Here is a 23,247-nt window from a genome sequence, read left to right as displayed (position 1 = left end):
GTTCAATCAGTTAAACATCCGCCTTTGGCTCAGGTCATGATCCCAGAGTCCTGGGATCAAACCCGACATCAGGCTCCCTGCTCAGTGGGGAACCTGCTTCTCCTTCTTCCTCTGCCCCTCTCCATTTGTGCTTGTTCTCTCTCTCTGGCAAATGAATAAATAAAATATTTTAAAAATTACTTTAAAAAAAGAAGTTGGGTTTAATAGAGAACAGGTCTGGCTACGAGGGTGTATGTGTGTGTGTCCATGTCTGCATTTGTATGTCTTTTTAGGAGCGGAAGAAAGTGTCATTTTCCAGAAGGAGATAGCACTCACATGTCAGTTGTCTGGTGCAATGTAGTGATCAAAAAGAATTTGATTTAGGGCTTTGTCCTGCTTCAAGTGCAGACTCTGTAATGGCTGCTGGGTAAATCTGAGTGACAGATGACAGGATCTCATTGTTTAGAGTTACCAAATTTATGGACCAGAGGGGTGGACCAAGGAGCATGGTAGGAGGCTGTCCCTGGATATCCAGAGCTTGCAAACTATAGGAATTATTGATGTCTAGTGTGAACAAGGTGCAAAATGTCTATGTGACTTCATTTGAATTGAATTGAGGGCTAGGTTGGTGACCCCCAAATATCTGAAACCAATGAGTTCAGTCAGAATTTCTTAGATTTATTCCAAATTATTATGCAATTTCCCTGATTAAAATTAGGATTCATAAAGGCAGCTTTGTCAGTCTTCTTGTTTCTGGACACATTTGTGATTTTCTTCTTTTTGAACCCAAAATATAGAGGCAATCCTTCATCTTCTCTGTTGATCTTCCTATACTAATAACTTGTTCAGAATACCAATTATTCCTTATCTCAAGTGCATATTCATTAATAACTTTAAAAAATAATGAGGAGATTAAAAAATAGACAAATATGTCTTACTGATTCCTGATACCCATTGGCTTTGTGCTTTTTTCCATCTTTGATTAAGAAATACTAACAATACCCTAGGTGCTGTGAGCTTAGATTTGATCACAGATAAGGGTCAAAATGCAGAACACTGGTGCCCATTTTATATATTCTACTAGGTAAACTCTGGTTGTCAATAATAGTCAAGCCAGAATGATCAATCTGACATAGATGAAATCTATTTTCCAGCATTACTCTGATGTTATAGTTGTGGAATGTGGTTAATCACATTTTGGAGTGACTGGTAAACTGGAATTTTTCTGATATAGGTTCTTCTGGGTTAGGCACAGAGAGGAGATTGCTATTTTCTCAGAACATTTCCATATGCTCCTGATTGGCATCCATGTCTGGGGAGCAAATGGCCAAGTGAAATAGGAAGCTTAAAAAGATGTTTTGTTAAACTACCCTCATTCAACTGGCACCATCTGCCTTCCTATCCTCTTTTGTTCCAGCTGGGGCTGTCTTTTGTGACAGATGTTCACTAATGATGTGTGCCAGCAGCATCTGGAAGCTATGGGTTGCTGAGGTTTGGGAAGACCAAACCAGGAGGTATTTAGATTTTCAGGGAAATTGAAACTATCTTCCCACTATTGGGCTCACATTTTAGAAAATGTCTGCTCACCAACCCCACCTTCCTTTACACAGTGAATCAAGGTTTCAATTTTTTTTTTCCTCTACCACATTCTAACGCACTGAAGATGGTTCTTTTTTTTCCTTAAATCTGAGGCAGTAACTAGAACATATTTGGAATAGAATGTAGAAACAATAGGATAATGAAAGGAAGTTAGGGAGAGTTTTTTTATAGAATTGTTTTATAGAAAGTCAACTTTATGTAGAAAGGGTTTTGTAAAGTGATTATTTTTATCACTAGGTTTCAGCTTACACATCTTATATTTGGCCTCTAGAGATTTATTATCCTATATTTCCACTAAAAGCCAAGCAAAAGGAGATGAGCTAAAATTGCAGGCAGGAATTACAATTAGCTGTAAAATCATATGTGGGAACTATTGGCATAGGTACAGGAATCCTTTGGAATCTTTCTTGGCATCTAAAAGGATAGTCAAAATCACAATGAGATACCAACTCACAACCTGTCAGAATGGTAAAATTAATGAGACAAGAAACAACTAATGTTAGTGAAGATGTAGAGAAATCAGAAGCCGCATGCATGGTTGGTGGGAATGCAAGCTGGTACAGCCACTCTGGTAAACACTGTGGAGATACCTCAAGAAGTTAAAAATAGAGCTACCCTATGACCCAGAAATTGCACTACAAGGTATTTACCCCAAAGATACAAAGAGAGTGATCTGAAGGGTAACCTATACCTCAATGTTTATAGCAGAAATGTCCATAATAGCCAAACTATGAAAAGAGTCCAGATGTCCATCGACAGATGGATGAATAAAGAGGATGTGGTACATTTGCCATAAATTATTCAGCCATCAGAAAGTATGAATACTTGCCATTTATATAGATGTGGATGGAACTGAAGAGTATTGTGCTGAGAAAAATAAGTCAATAAGAGAAAGACAGTTGTCATATGGCTTCACCCATATGTGGAATATAAAAAACAGTGCAGAGGACCATAAGGAAAGGGAGGGAAAACTGAATGGGAAGTAATCAGAGAGGGAGAAAAACCATGAGAGACACTTAACTATAGGAAATAAACTGAGGATTACTCGAGGGGAGGTGGATGGGGGCATGAGGTAATTGGGTGGTGGACATTAGGAGGGTACATGATGTAATGGGCACTGGGTGTTATACACAACTGATAAATTATTGAATCTTACATCTGAAACTAATGATGTACTACATGTTGGATAATTGAATTTAAACTAAAAAATTAAAAACAAAAAGATAGTCCAGAGATATTTTGGCCCTAGATTAGGTTTCGGATTTTAGTAGGACACTGTTTAGATAGAGTTTTCATATTTAATGGTCCCAGGACTTCCAGCTCTGGCACATCAGTATGTATTTTGGAAGTAAAGAAAAACATCAGCAGAGGGTTACTGGAAAGAAAGATAAGAACTGGCTCAAATACTCCTTAATAGTCATAGAGTCTTAATAGCCCTAGAGTCTTGACTTTTCGTGAAGGTAGAATGCCACAGGAGAAAGAACAGGTCTTTGAAGTAAGGAAGAACCAGGCTGAAATTCCATCTTTTCTTTATATTAGCAGAGCTTAGGACAGTTATCTAACCTCTCAGTCTGTAAGTGGAATAGTAATACTCATTTCATTGGGTTATTATTGGGGTTCAATGAAATCACATCTGTGCATTACTTGTAACTTATCAAATTCTTTCTCTTTAACCCCTCTGTCCATAGCCCTAAGTCTTGCACATATACCTAGTATACCCTATTTTCCAGATACCATTTTTCTCTGCCTCCAGCCTCTGCACATGTTCCCCAGTGCCTTTTAGAGTTCAGGTCTATTGGTTTATTATTTCTGTTAGTTCCATAAAATGACAGTAAGAGTATGGAGTTTTTCTGACCATAATAACATGAGCCAGTGTTGTGGTTTTCAGGGAATTTTGCTGACAATTTTGGTTGTAAATCAAAGACAAAGGAGTTCTATTTTCCCACTCACTCCTCTGATCTAAAATCCCTGTTGGGGCGAGATCATTTTGGGTGGGATTTTGTTCTAAACAACAGTGATGGCAAACTTGTTTATAAAGAGACTTCAGGCAAGGAGAATCCATAACCTTTACAAATGGGACATTCTTATTTTCCTACTACATTTTTAGTTTGAAAAATATCAAAACTCTTAATGTTGTAAGAATAGTACAATTAACACCCATTTTCCCCCCCACAGTTGATCGATTGTTAATATTTTGCCATATTTGTTTGCTCTCTCCAATGTTTTTGTGTGAACATATAGGTATGAAATATGGTCCGTATTCAAAGTTTGTTAATTTTCCAATTTTTTTAATCCTAAAATATCTCACCCTAATCCAGGTGCAATCCAGGGCTCTGCATTGCACCTCATTGTCATGTCTCTCTATTCTCTTTTAATTTGCAACAGATTCTCAATCTGCCATTCTTTTTTTAAATTTTATTTATTTATTTGAGAGAGAGACAGAGTGAGAGAGCATGAGAGGGGAGGTCAGAGGGAGAAGCAGACTCCCCATGGAGCTGGGAGCCTGACGTGGGACTCGATCCCAGGACTCCGGGATCATGACCTGAGCTGAAGGCAGTCGCTTAACCAACTGAGCCACCCAGGTGCCCTCAACCTGCCATTATTTACATTGACAGTTTTGAACAGCATAGGTCAGTTGTTTTATAGAAAGTCAACTTTATGTAGAAAGTGTTTTGTAAAGTGATTGTTTTTATCACTAGGTTTCAGCTTACACATCTTTGGCAGGAATTTTTTATGAGAATATGTTAACAACAATGAGTGCCATGTAGGCAGGGAATAGGACTTTTTCCTCCCCATTGTGTCTGTAGCATCAAGCACTAGCACTGGCATTTGGAAAGTGCATAGTATTTATTGAATGAACACATGGATGGATGACCCAAGACTTTCCCTGCCCCTTTGGTCTATTAATTTTCTCAGGAGAGGAGGAAGAGCAGCCTTCTCCTAGATCTTACCCCCATTTTTATTATACATGTTTGAAGGGTTAAAAGTAACCCAGGACTTATGCAAAGAGCCCACAGAGAAGGGAAATGAGTTGGGGACTATGACTTGAGGCAGCCTGTGAAGTCTGCCTAGAGTTTATCCAGAAACCGAACAGCTTCAGTGAAAACAACCCATCATGTCACTCCCACATAGGTGGCATCTCTTCTTTGGCATGTGGAGAGGGAGACAGATGGAAGCACACAGCTTGTTCAGCCCTCAATGTGTTGTCAGAAGCACCAACATCTATACATACAGGATCTGCAAAACCTGTCTCCATGCCCTATTTTCAAACCCAGGAGGAGACCTTTCCTTAGTTTGAGAGCCCAGTATCTAGCTCTGAGAACATGAAAATTGATAGACAACATGTGAACCTATCACTTTTTTAGGGTTTCCATCACACCAAGAGTAATGGCTGAAGTCCTCACAGTGACTCTCGGACCCTAAGGATCTGGCTTCCTGCTTTCTCTCTGACCTCATCCCCTCATTCACTGTGTCCTGGCCCCACAGCCCTCATTGTTATTCTTCAAAACTAGCCAAATACCACTTCACACCCATTAGGATGGCTGCTATCAAAGCAAAAGAAAAACAAAACCAAAAACAGAGGAACATGAGTGTTGATGAGGATGTGGAGAAATTGGGATGCTTGTGCATTGTTGGTAGGAATGTAAAATGGTACAGCCACTGTGGAAAACAGTATGGTGATTCCTCAAAAAATTAAATATACTTCTTTCATGTGATCTAGCAATCCTACTTCTGGATATGTATTCCAAGTATTTGAAAGCAAGGACTCCATAAGATATTTGTGCACCCATATTCATAACAGCATTTTGCACAATAGCTAATCGGTGAAACAACCCACATGCCTTTCAGTGGATAAATGGATAAACGAGATGGAGGACATACAGAGAATGTGATATTATTCATCCTTAGACAGGAAGGACATTCTGACATCTGCTACAACATGGATGAACCTTGAAAACATTATGCTAAGTAAAGTAAGCCAGTCACAAATAGACATATTGTAGGATTTCACTTATATAAGGCACCTAGAGTAGTCAGATTCATAAAGACATAGTAGAATGGTGGACGTCAGGGGCTGTGGGGAGGGAAGAATGGGGAGTTACTGTTAATGAGTACAAAGCTGCAGCTGAGGAAGATGAACAAGTTCTGGAGATGGATGGTCATGAGGGCTGCACAAGAGTGTGAGCGTGAGGCTGTCTTGAACCACCCATTTTAAAATCACAAAACCCACTCTGAGCACATCCTAACCTTTTCTTACTTTCATTTTCTCTACAGCATTAGCTACAAATCTAGCACAATATATATTTTTATTACTTTTTTGTTTTTTGTTTGCTTCCTACTGTAGGAATGTAAGCCACTTGAGTGGAGGGATTTTTGTGTTTTTTTGCTGCTTTATTTATAGTACTAAATAAATAGGGCTAATATATTTGTTGAATGAATAAATAAATGACCCTGATTGGACACAGACTTCTAGAGAAGATGCAAATAGAAAGAGAAAATGTAAAGATTCCATTTTTCATTTGATTTTGTTGGATAATTTTTCTACCCTTGCATATGAGATACACAGCCCCAGTTTTCATGCTGGCTTTTTTTTTTCTTCAGCAGTTATTTTGTATTTTTTTAAATTTTTTAAAGAGTTTATTTATTTACTTATTTTTTATTTGAAAGAAAGATAGTGAGAGAGGAAACACAAACAGAGGGAGTGGAAGTGGGAGCAGGGAGCCCAATGTGGGGCTTGATTCAAGGACCCTGGGATCATGATCTGAGCAGAAGGGAGATGCTTAAAGACTGAGTCACCCAGGGGCCCCAGGGTGGATTTTGTTCTGTTTACCTTTTCATATGTATTCTGCCCTGTTTCCAATAAGGAAGTGCTAGCATATGCATGCACCATACTTATTATTATTTCAAGCTCTCACCCTGAATTCAAAGCCTGTATTCTCATATTTCTGGTTACCCCCTACCAGAGGTTCAAGGAGTTAGGTCTTCAGAAACTCTGGGGAAGCTCAGCTATCCAAAAAACTTTATACTTGTTTAGGAGCCACTGATTTGATTGGCTCTGGAGCTTCATTGTCTGAAATTTTAAGGAAAATGAGAGCATTTGTATATTTTGGGAATCAGGAAAGAGCTGTGCTTGGATACAAAGGGATTTCTATAATCTCTGGAGATGTTCATTTAACGTCCACTTCTCTGTAACTTTGAGAACTTGAAATTAATTATTGAATAGCCTCATTAATCTCCCTCTCAAGTCTTTCTAAAGCTTCTAACAAAACAACTGGTCTCCAAACTATCTTTGAAACTATTCAGGAGGAGCTACAAGGCCAACTTCCTGACGGTAGGAGTGTTAACTCCCTACCAAGGTAGCAGTGGAACTTAGTGCCTTGGGAAAATATTTTGAAAAGGAAAAGTCCAGAGTGAGGATAGTACTCTTCCTAGAGATGGAGGAGTGAACACAATGACCTCCAGGACAATGGAGAGTGGGTGAGGCTGGCTGGGAAAGAAAGACAGCCTGCAATTTTATGGATGGATTGTTGGACTTGTCAGGTGTTCTTCTGGGCAACATGGAATGGACTTTTGTTTTGGAGTTTGGAAGGAACTCAGAGACAGGGAAACACAGAGAGAAGGAAGGAGGGAGGGGGAGCAGTAGCCATTATAGAGTTCATACAAGCTGACTTCATGTTCCCTGAACCCTTCTACTTTTTAAAAAAATTTTATTTATTTTTTTAATTTCCTTTCAGTGTTCCAGAATTCTTTGTTTGTACACCACACTCAGTGCTCCATACAATATGTGCCCTCCATAATACCCACCACCAGGCTCACACACCCCCCAACGCCCTCCCTTCCAAAATCCTCAGTTTGTTTCTCAGAGTCCACAGTCTCTCATGGTTGGTGTCCTCCTCCAATTTCCCCCAATTCACTTCTCTCTATCTCCCCATGTCCTCCATATTATTCCTTATGCTCCACAAATAAGCAAAACCATATGATAATTGACTCTCTCTGCTTGACTTATTTCACTCAGCATACTCTCTGCATTTTTGTAAGCACATCCCCTGAACAAGCACTTCCTTTGGGAGAGACCATTTTCTAATGAAACTGAGATTCTTATACCCAGGGCCCCATTAGGAAACTTCCTCAAGAAATTCTCCTGAAATACAAGGCATACATGTTTTAGTCTCCTGTTTCACCTCTGATTTGTCTCTTCTCTGTTTCTTAAGAAACAAAACAAACAAAAAATCACACACACACACAAAGAACAAAATAACGCCTCTTCTAGGAATCTCAAGATACATGGTCAGTCGATACACCTGTATATTCATTTTCTCTGTCCTAAATTCTTCTTTGGGTTGCTTGCTACTATTATGAACAGATCCTTGTCCATGGTAGTGAGGGTTGGGATGAGAGTGTGGCATTCAGAAGGAGGAAGTATACAGATCCTGAATTTAAGTGACATACCCAGGACACCAGCATTCAGAAAGGGAAAATTTCTCAACTGAGAATCAGTAACATGTTGTAATTGCTAGAGATGGTGGTCAGTCAGGATGACTTAGGAAAACCTTCCTAAAAGTAGGGGAAAATGTTGTAGAACATGGTTGCGAAGAGCTGCATGGTTAAGACTAGACAGAAAGGAGTGAGGGGGGAATTTCTGGAAGAGCAGGTAAATTACCCAGGCCAAAAGCTTCACAGGAAGGTAAGTTAGGATGTGAGGAGCTGAGTCAGGAAGGAGGTGAGCCTGAAGGTAGGGAGAGAATTGTGATGGGGCTATGACCACTAGATCATAGAGTCTGGACTGAATAGAAACTATTTAAAATTATCACCGATTATTGCAAAGAGATTGGGCATTTCTGAATATGGCATTTAAGGACAATGTTTTCCTGTGTTGTTATAAGTTGGATTTGTGGTAAGCTCTCTCAAGATTCACAATCATGGATTGCTTTCTTTTCTGGAGTTCTGCTTCTTAATTTGTTCTGCCTGCTTCTGTTGGAGTCATAAAATATTATTTAATTCCCAGATGTTTTCTTCTTTGTGCTGTTTCTCTAGTATTTTCATACTTTTTCTGTAGGCCCACTTTCCCTCATCTTCAGTAAAAGTGGGAAGAACACAAAGACCACCCTGCACAACACAGCTGAGGAAAATAACAATTATCAATCCTTACCCACCCCACTGACCCTAACATTCAGATGGTCCTCCTCTGAGATTCCTGCCCAGGGTCCATGGATGGACTTTAGAAGAGTGTATGACGTTTTTGTTTTGTTTGTTTTTTGTTTTTTATTCTTTTTCTGAGATGACCAACCTCAGAGGTGCCTGTGATTCAACAAATGTTAGGAACCACTGTTGTATCTTTGTTGACAGATAGATGGCTGGGGATGGTTCCCCAGAGAGAGAAACATGGCAAAAGCATCCTTAGTGCCAACTACAGGATCCTCCAAAGACAGTTGAAAGACCTGATGGAGAAAGAGGAATTGGGGAAAGGGAAATGGGCTCAGAGGGAACTAGTAGGAGGGGTGCCCCATCTTCCCTTGTTCTGAACTCTCTTACTGGCTGGTATTACTTCTTTGTATTCTCCATACCCTGACCATCACAGGATTCCAGTGCCCCTTCACATTAAATCTACGGAATGTCTGCCATTTATCAGGCTCTGTACCAGGTCCTCTCACAACATTATCTCCCAAAATTCCCGTTTTGGGCCTGCAGTGCACAGAGTGGAGTCAGTCCCTCCATCAGTCATGGCATATTTGCACATTAGGCCCCTTTTTAGTGCATTTTATTTTCCCCTTCATCCTTCTGTCTATTCTCATTCCCCCTCCTCACTGGAGACACTTGCTTTAATGTATTTAACAAATGCTCTTCCAGTCCATGCTCTCTATGTGTAGTTAGATATTCTCATCCATTCAACGAATACAGTGATGACTATGTGTCAGGCATAATTGTAAGTATGGGAAATACAGCCAGAAACAAAAGAGTGAAGAAGAAAAACTTCTTGTGCTTATATTCTTTTTCAGTGAGACAAATCATGAAGAAATAAATAAGTAAAACATACAGTATTTTAAATAGTGGTAAGTACTAGGGGAAAAAAAGAAGGGCTGGGGACCAGGGATCAGTTCTATTGTCTGTGGTTAGGAGCAGATTACAGTTGTGTGTGTGATGATTCAGGAAGGCCATGCCAATAATCCTGCTATTTCACCAAATGCAGTTAAGAGAGCAACCATGTGGCTGTCTGGGCCAGAAATGATGCATTTATAGGGGACAGCCAGTTCAAAGGCCCTGAGATAGGGTCTTACCTGGTATGTTAGGAGGCTAGAATGGTTAGGAGCCCAGTGCCTAGAGAGAAATGAGTAGGAAGAGAGAGAAATGAAGGCTAAGTGGTATCTGGGTCAGTGACAAATACTGTAGGACTTCATAGGCCATTGTAAATACAGACTTCAGCTTTAGTCTGAATGAAAAGGGAAACCAGTGGAAGAAAATGAACAGAGGTATGTCCTGACATTTTAACAGATATATGTGTATCTGTGACAAATATACAATGTTTTTTGGTTGTCTTTTAAATGTACACAAAAGGCATTGTACTAGGGGTGCCTGGGTGACTCAATGTGTCAAGTATCTGCCTTCAGCTCAGGTCATCATCCCAGGGAACTCGGATGGAGCCCCAAGTATCCACTGGGCTCTTTGCTCAGTGGGAAGCCTACTCCTCTCTCTCCCTCAGCCCCTCCCAACTCTCATGCTCTCTCTCAAATAAATAAATAAGTAAAATCTAAAAAAACAGGCATTGTACCATACACTTCATTCTGTCTTTACTTTTGCTACATAACATAGTTTCTGAGATCCACCCAAATTGCTGTCTGTAAATTTGCTTTATTATCGCTTACTGCTGTGTAGCATTTCATTGTGCACACATGGCATATTTTACTTATATATTCCTCTAGGAACAGTCGCTGGCACAGCTCCCATTTCCTGCCACCACAAACAATCCTCTGATGAATGTGCTCATTTGGTCTCCTTATGGACTCAGGAGAGAGTCTCTTTGGAGTGTGCACATCATGGGAAGGTGTGTGTGTTCTTAATTCCACTTGGATAGTGCTTCAGGATGGTGCCCCAGTGACATTCCCACCAACTGTGTGATTATTTTTATCTCCTCACTGAATTCTCATGCTGATCCAATGAAGGAGGTCAGGTGAGGCCCCTGTGGATAAGGAGACTGAGGCTTAGAGAGAGTGAGCAAATTCCTGAGTTCATGTAGTTACGAGGAAGGGCCAGGACCTCACATGCAGAATTCTGCCATAGTGTTCATTGTTCTTACATCTATAGTACCCAGCACTAACTGTTCCAGAAATAAGACGAAGCATCTTCAGGCAAAGAGACTACTACCACCACCACCATCATCATCATCATCATCATTGTATTTGAGTCTTGCATTTTTTGATTCCTGGTCTAACTTAGTGAGCCTAGGACCCCCACATGTTTAGGAACAGCATATTTGAAGGTATCCAGTTAGAGTCCTTTGAATTTTAGGGAAAATTATATGGAATATACTAATTTCATTGTCTCATGAGGGCTAACTAAGAGGATTGACTGTTCAGTGGATGATTTTGAAGCTAAACATTTATAAAAACTAAGTATTATCGGGCACCTGGGTGGCTCAGTGGGTTAAGCCACTGCCTTCGGCTCAGGTCATGATCTCAGGGTCCTGGGATCAAGTCCCGCATCGGGCTCTCTGCTCGGCAGGGAGCCTGCTTCCCTCTCTCTCTCTCTCTCTCTGCCTGCCTCTCCATCTACTTGTGATCTCTCTCTGTCAAATAAATAAATAAAATCTAAAAAAAAAAAACCTAAGTATTATCAACTTTTGAGGACTTTGGATCAGATTTCAATATTACATATTAGGTAAGTTGCATTAAGTCCATATTGTTTGCTAGGCACTGAACTAAGAACTTTATAGGCATCATTTCACTTACTCCTCACATCTATCCTAGGTGGTATTTACTTGGCTATTGAACTATTGTGGAAACTAAAGGCCCAAGAGGAGAACTAATTTGTCCAGAGTCACCAGATGGGAGGTTGAGGTGCGATTTGAACCTCAACAGTCTACCAGAAGAACCTTACTCCTAAAAACTCAACTGTGCTGCCTTCCTGTAAAGGAAACTTCTAGAATCTCTTCCCCTTGAAATTGAGACAATTTCTTGTCACTTGTGTGGTTTAGAGCAGTCATGGGAAGTGCGGGGCTAGTGGACAAGAATCTCCTAGGGAGAGAATCTGAAGTTTGAAAATGTCCCCAGGTGTCTTCATTATTCCTCCCTCTGTCCCCCAAAGTGAGTACCTCTGCCTTAGGACATCCTGCCTGGGTTATAGGACCCGAGCATGAAGTTTCTCTAACTGGGTATGAGTTATTAGTTGCCTATAACCCAAGACATTCTCATATTTTAAAAACAAGCATCCTCAAAAGGAAGCAATTCTTTACCATTTAGCATTCTTATAGCTGCCATGAATGATGTGTAGTCAAGGTTTTCCATTCAAATTTTTCATTTTGATTGCCTTCTTCAAGGAAGGTGATACCATCCATATCTTTACCTGAGCCAGTATTATAAAAGACGCTTGACTACAATGTATGTATTTCAAAATCAAGTAGATATGAATTCTAAATTCTGTACTCTTTTGGGTTTCTCTTCTCAGTGTGGTTATTTGGTTAACAAATACTTATGAGCATCTACATCAGTCTGATGGAGGAGACAGGCAGCTGGCCTGGAATTCAGACACGTACAATCAATGGCACATGGGAGAAGCCAGGTGCTATGAGAGCACATTGGAAGGGCAACATTAGGGTCAGGGGAGGTTTCCGGGGAAGTAACTTCTAAGTTGGGAACTGAAAGAGAAGTGGGGTTTAGCTACATGAATGGGGCCAAAAGGCAAGGGAACAAGGTGAGTGTAGAATTTTGCAGCTGGAGCAGGAACTGGGGAGGGGATGAGGCTAGAGAAATTAACTCAAGTCAGATTATGAAGGAAGGAGGGACTATGAAGGAAAGGCAGTGGGGAACCATTGAAGAGTTTGAAGCCTGGGGGCTGGTGGGGGACACCTCAATAACATTTATTAATATAGACAAGTTCCATGAGTGAAGAATTGGCTCTCCTTATCTCTCACACATTATTGTTGGTAAATCATAACACTGGAGCTGGTAAGTGGCAAATAAGGAGTCTGGATAGATGGATTTGTAGACACAAGGTCTGACTCATAACTCAAGGGTTCCTTTTGATCACCATAGAGATGACTTCTCAATTTTGATTTGATCTTTCTATCTTTAAAAACCTCTGACGATATTTCCTAAAATTCTCTCAAACCAAAGCATGAGTAGGGAGGATAGTGTGGGCTGCGTGTCTTTCTTTTCTCCATTCTTCACTACTCCTTTGTGGGGCTTGGCTGTGAATTATTACTCCTGACCCCTTCTCCCCTGAGGAGGAAGCCATTTGAATGTAGCAGGAGAGTAGGGGGAAGAAGGACCCTCATGCGAGTTCTTACATTAAGAAAATATATTTGGGATACTGAGAGCACATTTTGAATGAGTTAAATATAACTCTGAAAAATTAATAAGGAGTTACAAGTGAGTGTTTTAACACAAGCTCACAGAGCAGGGCAGATTCTCCAGGACCCCGGCAGCTGACATCACAGGGTGTGTATATAGCACAATGTGGCTAGCGAGGAGACTGTCTCAAGAAGTGAATTCACTTTCCTGGAACCCAGAGAGGAGAAAACAAAGGAATTGTTTTGGGCGTGAGCTTCTGAGCTAGATGACTTATTTTTCTCCCTTTGAATCACACTCTCATGGCTGAGGACATGAAAATTATAGTGAATTTTGCCTGGTAGATTTGGGTGAGATGTGTTGAATTTCAGAATTCACACAACTACCTTCCTGGCTCCTCTCCCATCTCAGTCCTGGACCCTGGGTTGGCTGCTGCCACCATTTCTCCAGTGTTTCCTTCCCAGATAGCCTGTCCTTTCCTTCTTGCAGGTGGTTATGAAGGTCCTGCCCCTATTTCCCCCCTTCCTCTCTGTTCACAGCACCTCTATGGGTCAAGTGGATAAAGGGAAGGGGAAGACTGTACATTCTTGGCCATTAGTATAGCTAAATGGATGATGCAGAATGAGGAGAAAGGGGTAGCAAAGTACCACCTGACTTTGGCTAGCTGATGTTGGGGTAAGGGTTTGTTTTCTTTCTTTAAAGATTTCATTATTCATTCATTCATTCATTCATTCATTCATGAGAGACAGAGAGAGAGAGGCAGAGGCAGAGGGGGAAACAGACTCCCCACCAAGCAGGGAGCCCAATGCAGGACTCAATCCTAAGACCCCGGGATCACAACTGGAGCCAAAGGCAGATGATTAGCCAACTGAGCCACCCAGAGGACCTGGGGTAAGGGTTTTAAGGCCAGTGGACCAATATTTATATTCTAACCTCAGATGATATTTTAAAAATGATTCTGTAATTGTAACAAGGACCACTAGTCTGTGAATTAATGTGTCATAACCCATGCTCAAGTACCACACATATCCTGCATATGAATAACTGCACAGTTCATTCATGGCCTGTTGTGTCTTACAGCTTAATTAGTACATGAACCTACATGACTTAGATGAACTAAAATAGGATTATGTCCTGTGGTGTGCACAACAGGAGAATGTGGGGGGAAATTCAGTTGATTTTTATTTCTGGGGAAAAGTCAGTTGATTTTTATTTTTCTTTTTTTGTAAAGATTTTATTTTTTTATTTGACAGAGAGACAGCAAGAGAGGGAAAAACAAGCAGGGAGGGTAGGAGAGGGGGAAGCAGTCTCCTTGCTGAGCAGGGAGCCCAATGTGGGGCTCCATCCCAGGACTCTGGGATCATGACCTAAGCTGAAGGCAGACACTTAATGACTGAGCCACCCGGGTGCCCTGCCATTTGATTTTTCTTTGATGTCTTTTGGTGTTAGTTTCTGTGATACTGGGGCTGCAAGAGCTGACATGAGACTTCTGAGCACTGGTTGAATGCCATTGTTTAGTAAATATTTATTGTTTACTTAGGCATATGGAGCGACAGCACATATAAGAAAAATACGAAGCAGCAGCTGAAGCCTGAGCAATGGAACTCGGCAGCCCCAACCCAACTCCACTTAACTCAGCCTCACCGAACCTGATCTGAGACACTCAGCAACCTGCTCTTGCTACAGCTCTCTGATATGGAATCCTCTTCAATTCCAGCTAGAAGGCTGTGTCAGACACTTCACAGATTCGGTCAAAAGCTGTCACGCAGACGAATGCTAGACCAAGATGAGGCTAAGATTGACTCTGACAGAAACCTGAGCACTCTGGATTTAGTGGCCCTGGGTGTGAGCCTCACAATGGGTGTAGCTGTGTATATCCTGGCTGGTGAGGTGGTGGGTAATCAAGCAGGACCATCCATTGTGATCTGCTTTTTGGTGGCTGGCCTAGCTTCATTATTGGCTGGACTGTGCTATGCAGAGTTTAGTGCCCGGATTCCCCTTTCTGGCTCTGCATATCTCTATGCCTATGTCACTGTAGGTGAAATCTGGGCCTTCATCACTGGCTGGAACCTCATCTTCTCCTATGTTGCTGATACAGCCAATATGGTCTATGTCTGGATTTCAGCTTTTGACAATCTGTTTGGGTACCAGATCTCTCAGGCCCTTGGTGAAAACATCTTATTGCATTTACCCCAGGTCCTTGCAGAGATTCTAGGCTTCTTTATTGTGGGCCTTGTGTTTTTGCTCATTGGATTACTGACTTTGAGGGTTAGGGATTTGATGCTGTTAACCAAAGTAGTCACATTGGTGAGACTTTTGATTCTCAGTTTTGTCATCATCTCTGGCTTCATTAAGGGGGACCTGCACAACTGGAAGCTCACAGAAGAAGACTACAGAAAGGATGAACTCAATGGCACCTCTAGCTTGGGCCCTCTGGGCTCTGGAGGATTTGTGCCTTTTGGCTTTGCAGGGATTCTCCATGGATCAGCTACTTGTTTCTATGCATTTATAGGTTTTGATAACATTGTTACCAGAGTTGAAGAAGCCCAGAACCACCAGCGTTCCATCCCCATGGGCATTGTGATGTCACTGCTCATCTGTGTTTTGGTGTATTTTGGTGTCTCTGCAGCCCTTACACTTATGGTTCCTTACTACCAGATTCGACCTGGGAGCACCTTGCCTGAGGCTTTTCTCCATATTGGCTGGGCCCCTGCCTACTATGCTATAGCTTTAGTATTCCTCTGTAGTCTTTCTGTCAGGCTCTTGGTTTATATGTTCCCCATACGTCAGTTGATATATGTGATGGCAGAGGATGGTCTCCTGTTCCCTGTCCTTGCCAGAATCCATACTGGCACCTACATGCTCGTCATGGCCACTGTGATCTTTGGCATTATTGCAGCAATCATGGCATTCTTCTTGAGACTTGCTGATCTTTTGCAACTCGTGTCAATTGGGACCCTGCTAGCTTATTCCCTGATGGCTTTTTGTGTTCTAATCATCAGGTATCAGCCTGAGAGGAAGAAGGGGGGAAATGAAGTGCAGATGCAGGAGGAGAATGGGGAAAATCAAACACAGGTGCAGAAGGAGACTGCACCTGCCGCAGAGAAGCTGACTCTACGAGGACTATTTTTTCCAGGCAGCCCCACCCCCACTCCACTCTCTGGCTGGGTTGTGCATGTTTGCTCCTCACTGCTTGTTCTGCTGCTGACTCTCCTCTCCCTGGTGCTGGCCCACTGGCCAGGTCTGCGCTCTGGAGACCCAGTGCCAATCACCGTGGTTGTGCTGCTCCTGGTGCTCATCACTGGGATCACTTGGGTCATCTGGAGACAGCCATGGAGCTCCACTCCCCTTCACTTTAAGGTCCCTGCTCTGCCTCTCCTTCCACTCTTGAGCATCTTTGTGAATGTTTGCCTTATGACGCAGATGTCAGCTACTACCTGGGCCCTAGTTAGTATCTGGATGCTGATTGGGTTTGTTATCTACTTCACATATGGAATCCAGCACAGCCTGGTTGCACAGCCCCACCGAAGTTAGGGCCCAAACTCTAGACCTTGAACTCAGCAGTGCCAATACATATTTGATTTGATGTCATCACGCTGAATGCTGTCTGGTCCTCTGCACAACAACGGAGAGTACTCCTGAGCACATACAAAACTACGCCTCCCATGGCATGTTGGTGGGAGAACACTAATAGAGCTCTGTATTCATTGTGTAGAGAAGGACATGCCTTTTCTCTTCCTCCCCACCTTTTTTTCTGTCTCCTTTCAGTTGTGTCTGTAGCTGCTTGCTGGCTTTAAAAAAAATTATTAAAATAAAGTAGAAAAAATGTTTTTGTTTCTTTGGATAAATATCCAGTAGTGGGAATACTGGATCATATGGTAAATCTATTTCTAATATTTTGAGGAGTCTTGGTACCATTTTCACAGTGGTTGCATTGATTTACATTCCCAAGAAGAGTACACAAGGGTTCCTTTTTCTTCAAATCCTCTCTAATACTTTTTGGCTTTCTATATGTAGGTATTCTGACAGGTATAAAGTGATATTTCATTGTAGTTTTTACTTACGTTTCCCTGAAATTTAGTGATGCTGAATAGTCTTCATGTGTCTATTGGCCATCTGTTTGTCTTCTTTGGAAAAATATTTAGGTCTTCTCCCCATTTTAAAATTGGATTTGTTTTTCTTGTGTGTGTGTAAGTTCTTTATGTCTTTTGGGTACTAATCCCTTATTGGATATATTATTCGCCAATGTCTTCTCCCATTCAATAGGTGGCCTTTTTGTTTTGTTGGTGATTTCCTTTGCTGTGAAGAAGTGCTTACATGAATTCAAAAAGACACATGCACCCTTATATTTATTGCAGCATTATTTACAATTGTATATGGAAGGAACCCAAGCATCCATTGAGAGATGAATGGATAAAGAAGATGTAGTAGCATGTGCATACACACACACAGACACAGTGGAATACTATCTAGCTATAAAAGAGAATGAAATGTTACCATTTATAACAACACCGATAGACATAGAGGGTATACATTAAGTGAAATAAGTCAGACTGAGAAAGACAAATATATGATTTCTCCTATATAGGAAATAAAACTAACAAACTAAAGAGAGAGAGAGAAAAAAAAAACCCCATACACTTCAACACAAGGAACAAACTGGAGGTTTCCAAAGTGGTTGGGGTAAGGGAATGGGTAAAATAGATAAAAGGAATGAAGAATATAAGAGTACACTTATCTTGATGAGCTCTGAGAAATGTGTGGAATTGTCAAATCATCATATTGTACATCTGAGAGTAATATGACAACACTGTATGTCCATTACATTTCAATTAAAAAAGAAAGAAAGAAAGAAACTGGAAAACACAAAAAAAAGATGAAATATGACCTCTGCTCTTAAGGAGCTTATATTCTAAAACAAAGGGTAAGGCATAGAGTAACAGAATTAGAAAGTTTTATCATTAGTAACATACAAATAAATTGTCTTGTGAATTTAGAGTGGAGGACGACCACTTGTGGTTGGCACAGAGATGAGGACTGATTGGTGAAAACAGAAGACTTTATAAAGGAATGGCATTGGGATTAGTTGGCTCTCCCCTCGAACAAATGGGATTTGCCACACATGGGCACACACAGAGGAAGATACTGTACACAGAGAGAAAGTCACTACAAAAAGCACAAGAAAACAAAACAGTGTTCAGAGCACACTGAGCGGAATGTGTAGCTTGAGCCTTGGCTGTGTGAGGGGACAACAGAGCATGCGGACGTGGACTGGAGCCAGAGCTTTCCTCTGAGCACAAAGCACTTTGGCTTTGAACTCAATACCCATGCTGAAAATCCCCAGGTTTGTTTCTTCTACTTGGCCTTATCTTCATTCTTGGGCTGTGAAGTTTCTGTACTGTTGTCTTCTTTGGTCCACCTGTTCACAGAGTGTACAGCTGAGAACCAAGTGTCCTGGGTTCTGGTTTCCACCATTAACTAGCAATATGACCTTGGGCAAGCCTCTCAGTTCCTTCCATGCTTTGCTTATTTATCCATAATGCAAGAGGTCACAACTGATTTCTAAAATTCCATTTACTTGAAAAATTCTAGGAATTCCTCTGGTTCTTCTGTCCTGTTATTCTCTCAACTAGGTCTCTCTACTACTACACACCATCTGAACCTGCATCTTGCCCACTTTTCACTACAACCCATACTTGGAGCTGTAGGGGTCCTATATATAACACCACATTTCCCCCTCCTGTGTTTGGAACCTATTGATAATCATGACATAGAAACAGATGATTAAGCCATCAGCTTTAGATCTGCAGCCTAATTGGCTTGCTAATACTGCATCACTAAATTAGATACAGTCCTCTTCACAAGTAGTGCTGAGCACCCTCTGCCTCCCTAGCACAGCAGAGAATCTCCTTTTATTAAATTAGGATGCACGTGTCCTATCAGCATTATGGTTCTGGATAAAAAAGGGAATCCCACAAAAAACAAAGAGGTTGAGCTGGGCATGTCTGTGTCTTCAACTCACAAAGCAAAGTTACAGTAAGGGGTGGGTAGAAAGATTAGTACTCTCTTCAGTGGTGTTCCAACATTAGTGGGTGCCACCTCACTTGGAGTCTTATGAGAACACAGATTGCTGGGTCCCATCCCCAGCTTTTGGAATTCAGTACGTCTGGATGGGGACCAGAACTTGTCCTTCTAACAAGTTCCTAGGTGATGCCTGGCGACGTTCCCAAGAATCCAGGGATCCCACTTTGAAAACCAAACTCTAGCTGAAGGCTCTCCATTTATAAAGATGAAGGGAGGGAAACAAAAAACAGTGGTGTTTATTCAAATAGTAACAGGAAAAATACAGCCTTGGGGCAAAAGAATGCCTGAAAATACCTCCTTTATTCAGCTCCATCTCATCCCAGGGGAGGTAGGGACGGTCCTATAGTAGTGAAATTGATAGAGGGTCCAACCTGCTCTGACTCCAGGGAATCCCTGAAGATGAGACTGGTTCCAACAGGGGCACAACAGGTTTCTTTTTCTGTCTTTCCCTTTCCTTCCAACCATCCTTCCATCTGTCCTTTCTTATGTCCTTCCTTCCTTCTGTCCCATCTTTCCTTTCTCTCTCTTTCCTTCTTTTAGATTTTATTTATATTTATTATAAATATATACTTTATATGTGTTTATATATGATATATATTTATATAAATAATATATAAATGTATATAAATTTAAAATTTATTATTTATAACTATTTATTTATTTGAGAGAGAACAAGCGAGCATGTAGTCCTGCACTCAGGAGCTAGGGGAAAGGACCGAGGGGGAGGGAGAGGGACGGAGAAGCCTAAGAAGACTCTAAGCTGAGCAAGGAGCTCAACTCTGGGCTAGATCTCATGACACTGAAATTGTGACCTGTGCCCACAACCAAGAGTCAGGTGCTTAACAAACTGCCCCACCCAGGCACTTCAACAGACATCTTTCTTGATGCACCCAGAGTCTTATGCTTTGGTATAGGAGGGCCAGTGTTTTTCTATTGTGTTTATATAGACCTCTTCAGGGCAGGCCCCTAGGAGGAAAAGGATAGGAGACTACTTTGTTACTTGTGGAATTTCCCATCTTCCCAATAGGGAGTGGGTGACTCCAGGGAAGCCTGCTAGAGGCAGGGTTACCCATATACTACCGACTCCCTTAGATACTTTTTGAGAGATTGGAGTAAAAATCTTATAATAGCATCTAAGATTGGTTAGGGAGAGAGAATTTACACCCCAAATAGGGATGAAAATGAACCAACATAGGAGTAATTAATAAATGGATGTTAGACTAAGGCATCATTACTTTGAAGGGGAAGGTGAGAGTAAAAACTGGGAAAGAGGTATTCGTTAACAGACACTTCCTAGAGGAGGATGCCTCTGGAGCAATTTGGGAAATAAGAGGGGAATAAGTGAGTTGGAAAAGAAATAGGACAGTAATTCTAGGTTACATGGATCTTTAGGAGTCATGAAATATGAGACTTGTGGAGGGATGTGTTTCCACACTTGAAGAGAATTTACAAGCCAGGTTTGTGTATGGTGTATTGTGCCATGGAGTGAGACTTCTGAATCAGAAAGGGATGAGATATGATTCTCATTGCCATCTGGAGGATAGACAAGGAGGAGGATATGGACAGAAGGATTGTTTCTGGGAGACACTTGTCGCAACTGCTGGAGTCATCTAGATCCTGCTCTTCAAAGTCACTGGAGTGGCTCAGTTGGTTAAGAGTCTGCCTTCAGCTCAGGTCATGATCCCAGGGCCCTGGGATCAAGTCCTAGGCTCCCTGGTCAGTGGGAAGTATGCTTTTCCCTCTACCCTTCCCCACTGTTCATGATCTCTCTCTCTCTCTCTCAAATAAGTAAATAAAAATCTTAAAAAAAAAAGTATGGTTCATAAACCACCAACAAGGGTATCACCTTGGGAGCTTGTTAGAAATGCAGAATCTCATGCTCCAACTTAGACCTACTGATACAAAAGCTGCATTTTTAACAGGCTCCCAAGTGATTTGTGTGTTCTTTACAGTTTGAAAAATGCAGGTGATCCATGATATGTGTCTGGCCTCAGATGAGCACTATGGAAGGTCTGAAAACTTAGGAATTTGGAGCACAAGAAGAGAGGCCTAGGCTGGGGAAGTTGAATTTGGGAAGAGGGGGAAGTGTGGGCCCTGGCTACTCTCCTGTCTCCAGGCTTCCCACAGCAGTCACTATGCCAGGCTTTAGCACTCTGCCCACTTTGGGGAAATGCCTACTGTGCCCTTCCTGGCGTCTGCCTGGTAATCAGGGGTCTCTCCTGGGGCAAGCATTGCATGTGTCAAAACTGATGCCAATTCTGTTGCCCTCATTTCATATCATGGTCTGAAAGGAACTGGGGAGGTCATGTTAGTCATACCCCACCTCAGGGTTGTACTGTCCCCTTGTCCAATGAATGATAATGTGATGATAGTAATTGAGGAGACTATGGAGGGTGGGGGGATTGAACTAGGAGTTCTTAACTATTTGTCCTGGAAATTAGGATACTTTCATCTTCCAAAAGGTTTAAGGAGGTATCAGATGAGTGCATGAGGGGTTATACCCTGGTCGGGACCAAATTCACACTTTTTTTTTCTCTTTTTTTCTTTTTTGGCTTTTATTTATTTATTTTTTATTTGTTTATTTACAGCATAACAGTGTTCATTGTTTTGGCATCACACCCAGTGCTCCATGCAGTACGTGCCCTCCCTATTACCCACCACCTGGTTCTAAGGGATCTTTTGATGATTTTTAATGGGTTAATAACAAAACATAAAAGACCTATAATTCCACAGATCTGGAGTGATAGGAAATGAAATATTATCAGGTGAGAGTTTTGAGATTTTGAGAATTTTCTTAAGCTTTGGAGGGTTTGTGTACCTCATTTCCAATCAGAATGACTGATAAAGAGACACAATATTGAAGGAAAACAGATAGAGATTGACCATAAGGGGGAATTTTCTGAGATTAGAGGGTGACAGGGGAGATTGGAGAGTGCAGGCCCTCTAGCCATGTGCATGACTATCTCACTTGGGTTTGGAACATCTCAGATGGACTCTACTCAGAAACAGGGAAATGTACAAAATGAATTCCCCAAAAATCTTTTTCATCCCAAGAATTCTCCAATCCGCTCCTGAAATGAAAGGCTGGGGTGAACGTGTGGGAGTATGTAAGGTGGTGAGGCATAGGAATGATGAGTGACAGAAGAAAAACACCAATCTTCATAGAGCATTGAAATCTGCTACAAATTTTAAAACACGTCTTGGATTTAGGAGAATAATTTGCATGTCAGGGCTCAAAGAAGTATTTTATGTTTCTATGGCCTCCCTCTCACAGCATATTTATCTTGTCTCTTTGATGAGATTTAAAAACCTCCTAAGGGAGGGGTGCCTGGGTGGCTCAGTGGTTTAAGCCGCTGCCTTTGGCTCAGGTCATGATCTCAGGGTCCTGGGATCGAGTCCCACATCGGGCTCTCTGCTCGGCAGGGAGCCTGCTTCCCTCTCACTCTCTCTGCCTGCCTCTCCGCCTACTTATGATCTCTCTCTGTCAAATAAATAAATAAAATCTTAAAAAAAAAATTAAAAAAAAAAAAAAAACCTCCTAAGGGAAAGAACATCTTTTTTTATGTATTATCTCTTATCTTCAATGTCCCTAAAGTGATGATGATAATTATAGCTATTTGTTTAATACTATGCCCTATGTTTTGTACCAAACACTTTACATGATCACCTATTTAATACAAAATTTCTTTAAGGTGAGTTTTATTATGCTCACATTACAAAAGTTGAAACTAAGGCTCAGAGAGGTTAAGCCATTTGTAGAAAGTAAGTGATGAAGCTAGAATCTGTACTAAGATTGAGCAGAGACTATACGCTTCATGGAGTAGCCACTCAGTAAGGGATAGATGATCATTGAAACATGATGGTATAAAGGTAACTGAAGGCAGTGGATAAGTACAAATAGTGAAAAATGAAAACATAATTTCTATTTGTTTGTGGCATGTGGTCAGAAACACACTTAATGACACAGATAGCTCACATTCACATTCTCTCCTTCACCTTCACTATGCTCCCAACCAGCAGTGAGGAGCTTGGAAAGGGGACAAATCGTGTTTGTATGTCAAAGTTGTGTATGTACCTAATCTGT

At 41.3% G+C, this 23,247-nt stretch overlaps 1 protein-coding gene across 1 annotated transcript; it reads left to right on the top strand.

Annotated features, from left to right (window-relative positions):
• The first annotated feature begins 14,774 nt into the window (after positions 1-14,774).
• On the top strand, positions 14,775-16,613 carry LOC123947412 (cationic amino acid transporter 3-like). The gene has a single exon (XM_046013602.1). The coding sequence runs from the start codon at positions 14,775-14,777 to the stop codon at positions 16,611-16,613; it is 1,839 nt and encodes a 612-aa protein (XP_045869558.1).
• Positions 16,614-23,247: the final 6,634 nt, after the last annotated feature.

This window comes from Meles meles, chromosome 7 (genome assembly GCF_922984935.1).
Source record: "Meles meles chromosome 7, mMelMel3.1 paternal haplotype, whole genome shotgun sequence".
Taxonomy (NCBI): domain Eukaryota; kingdom Metazoa; phylum Chordata; class Mammalia; order Carnivora; family Mustelidae; genus Meles; species Meles meles.
The sequence above is the reverse complement of the archived record's forward strand: the minus strand, read 5'-3'. Positions and strand labels throughout refer to the sequence as shown.

What these genes read in the sequence shown, in the direction of transcription:
- LOC123947412 (XM_046013602.1), top strand. Translation starts at nt 14,775, where the DNA reads ATGGAATCCTCTTCAATTCCAGCTAGAAGGCTGTGTCAGACACTTCAC.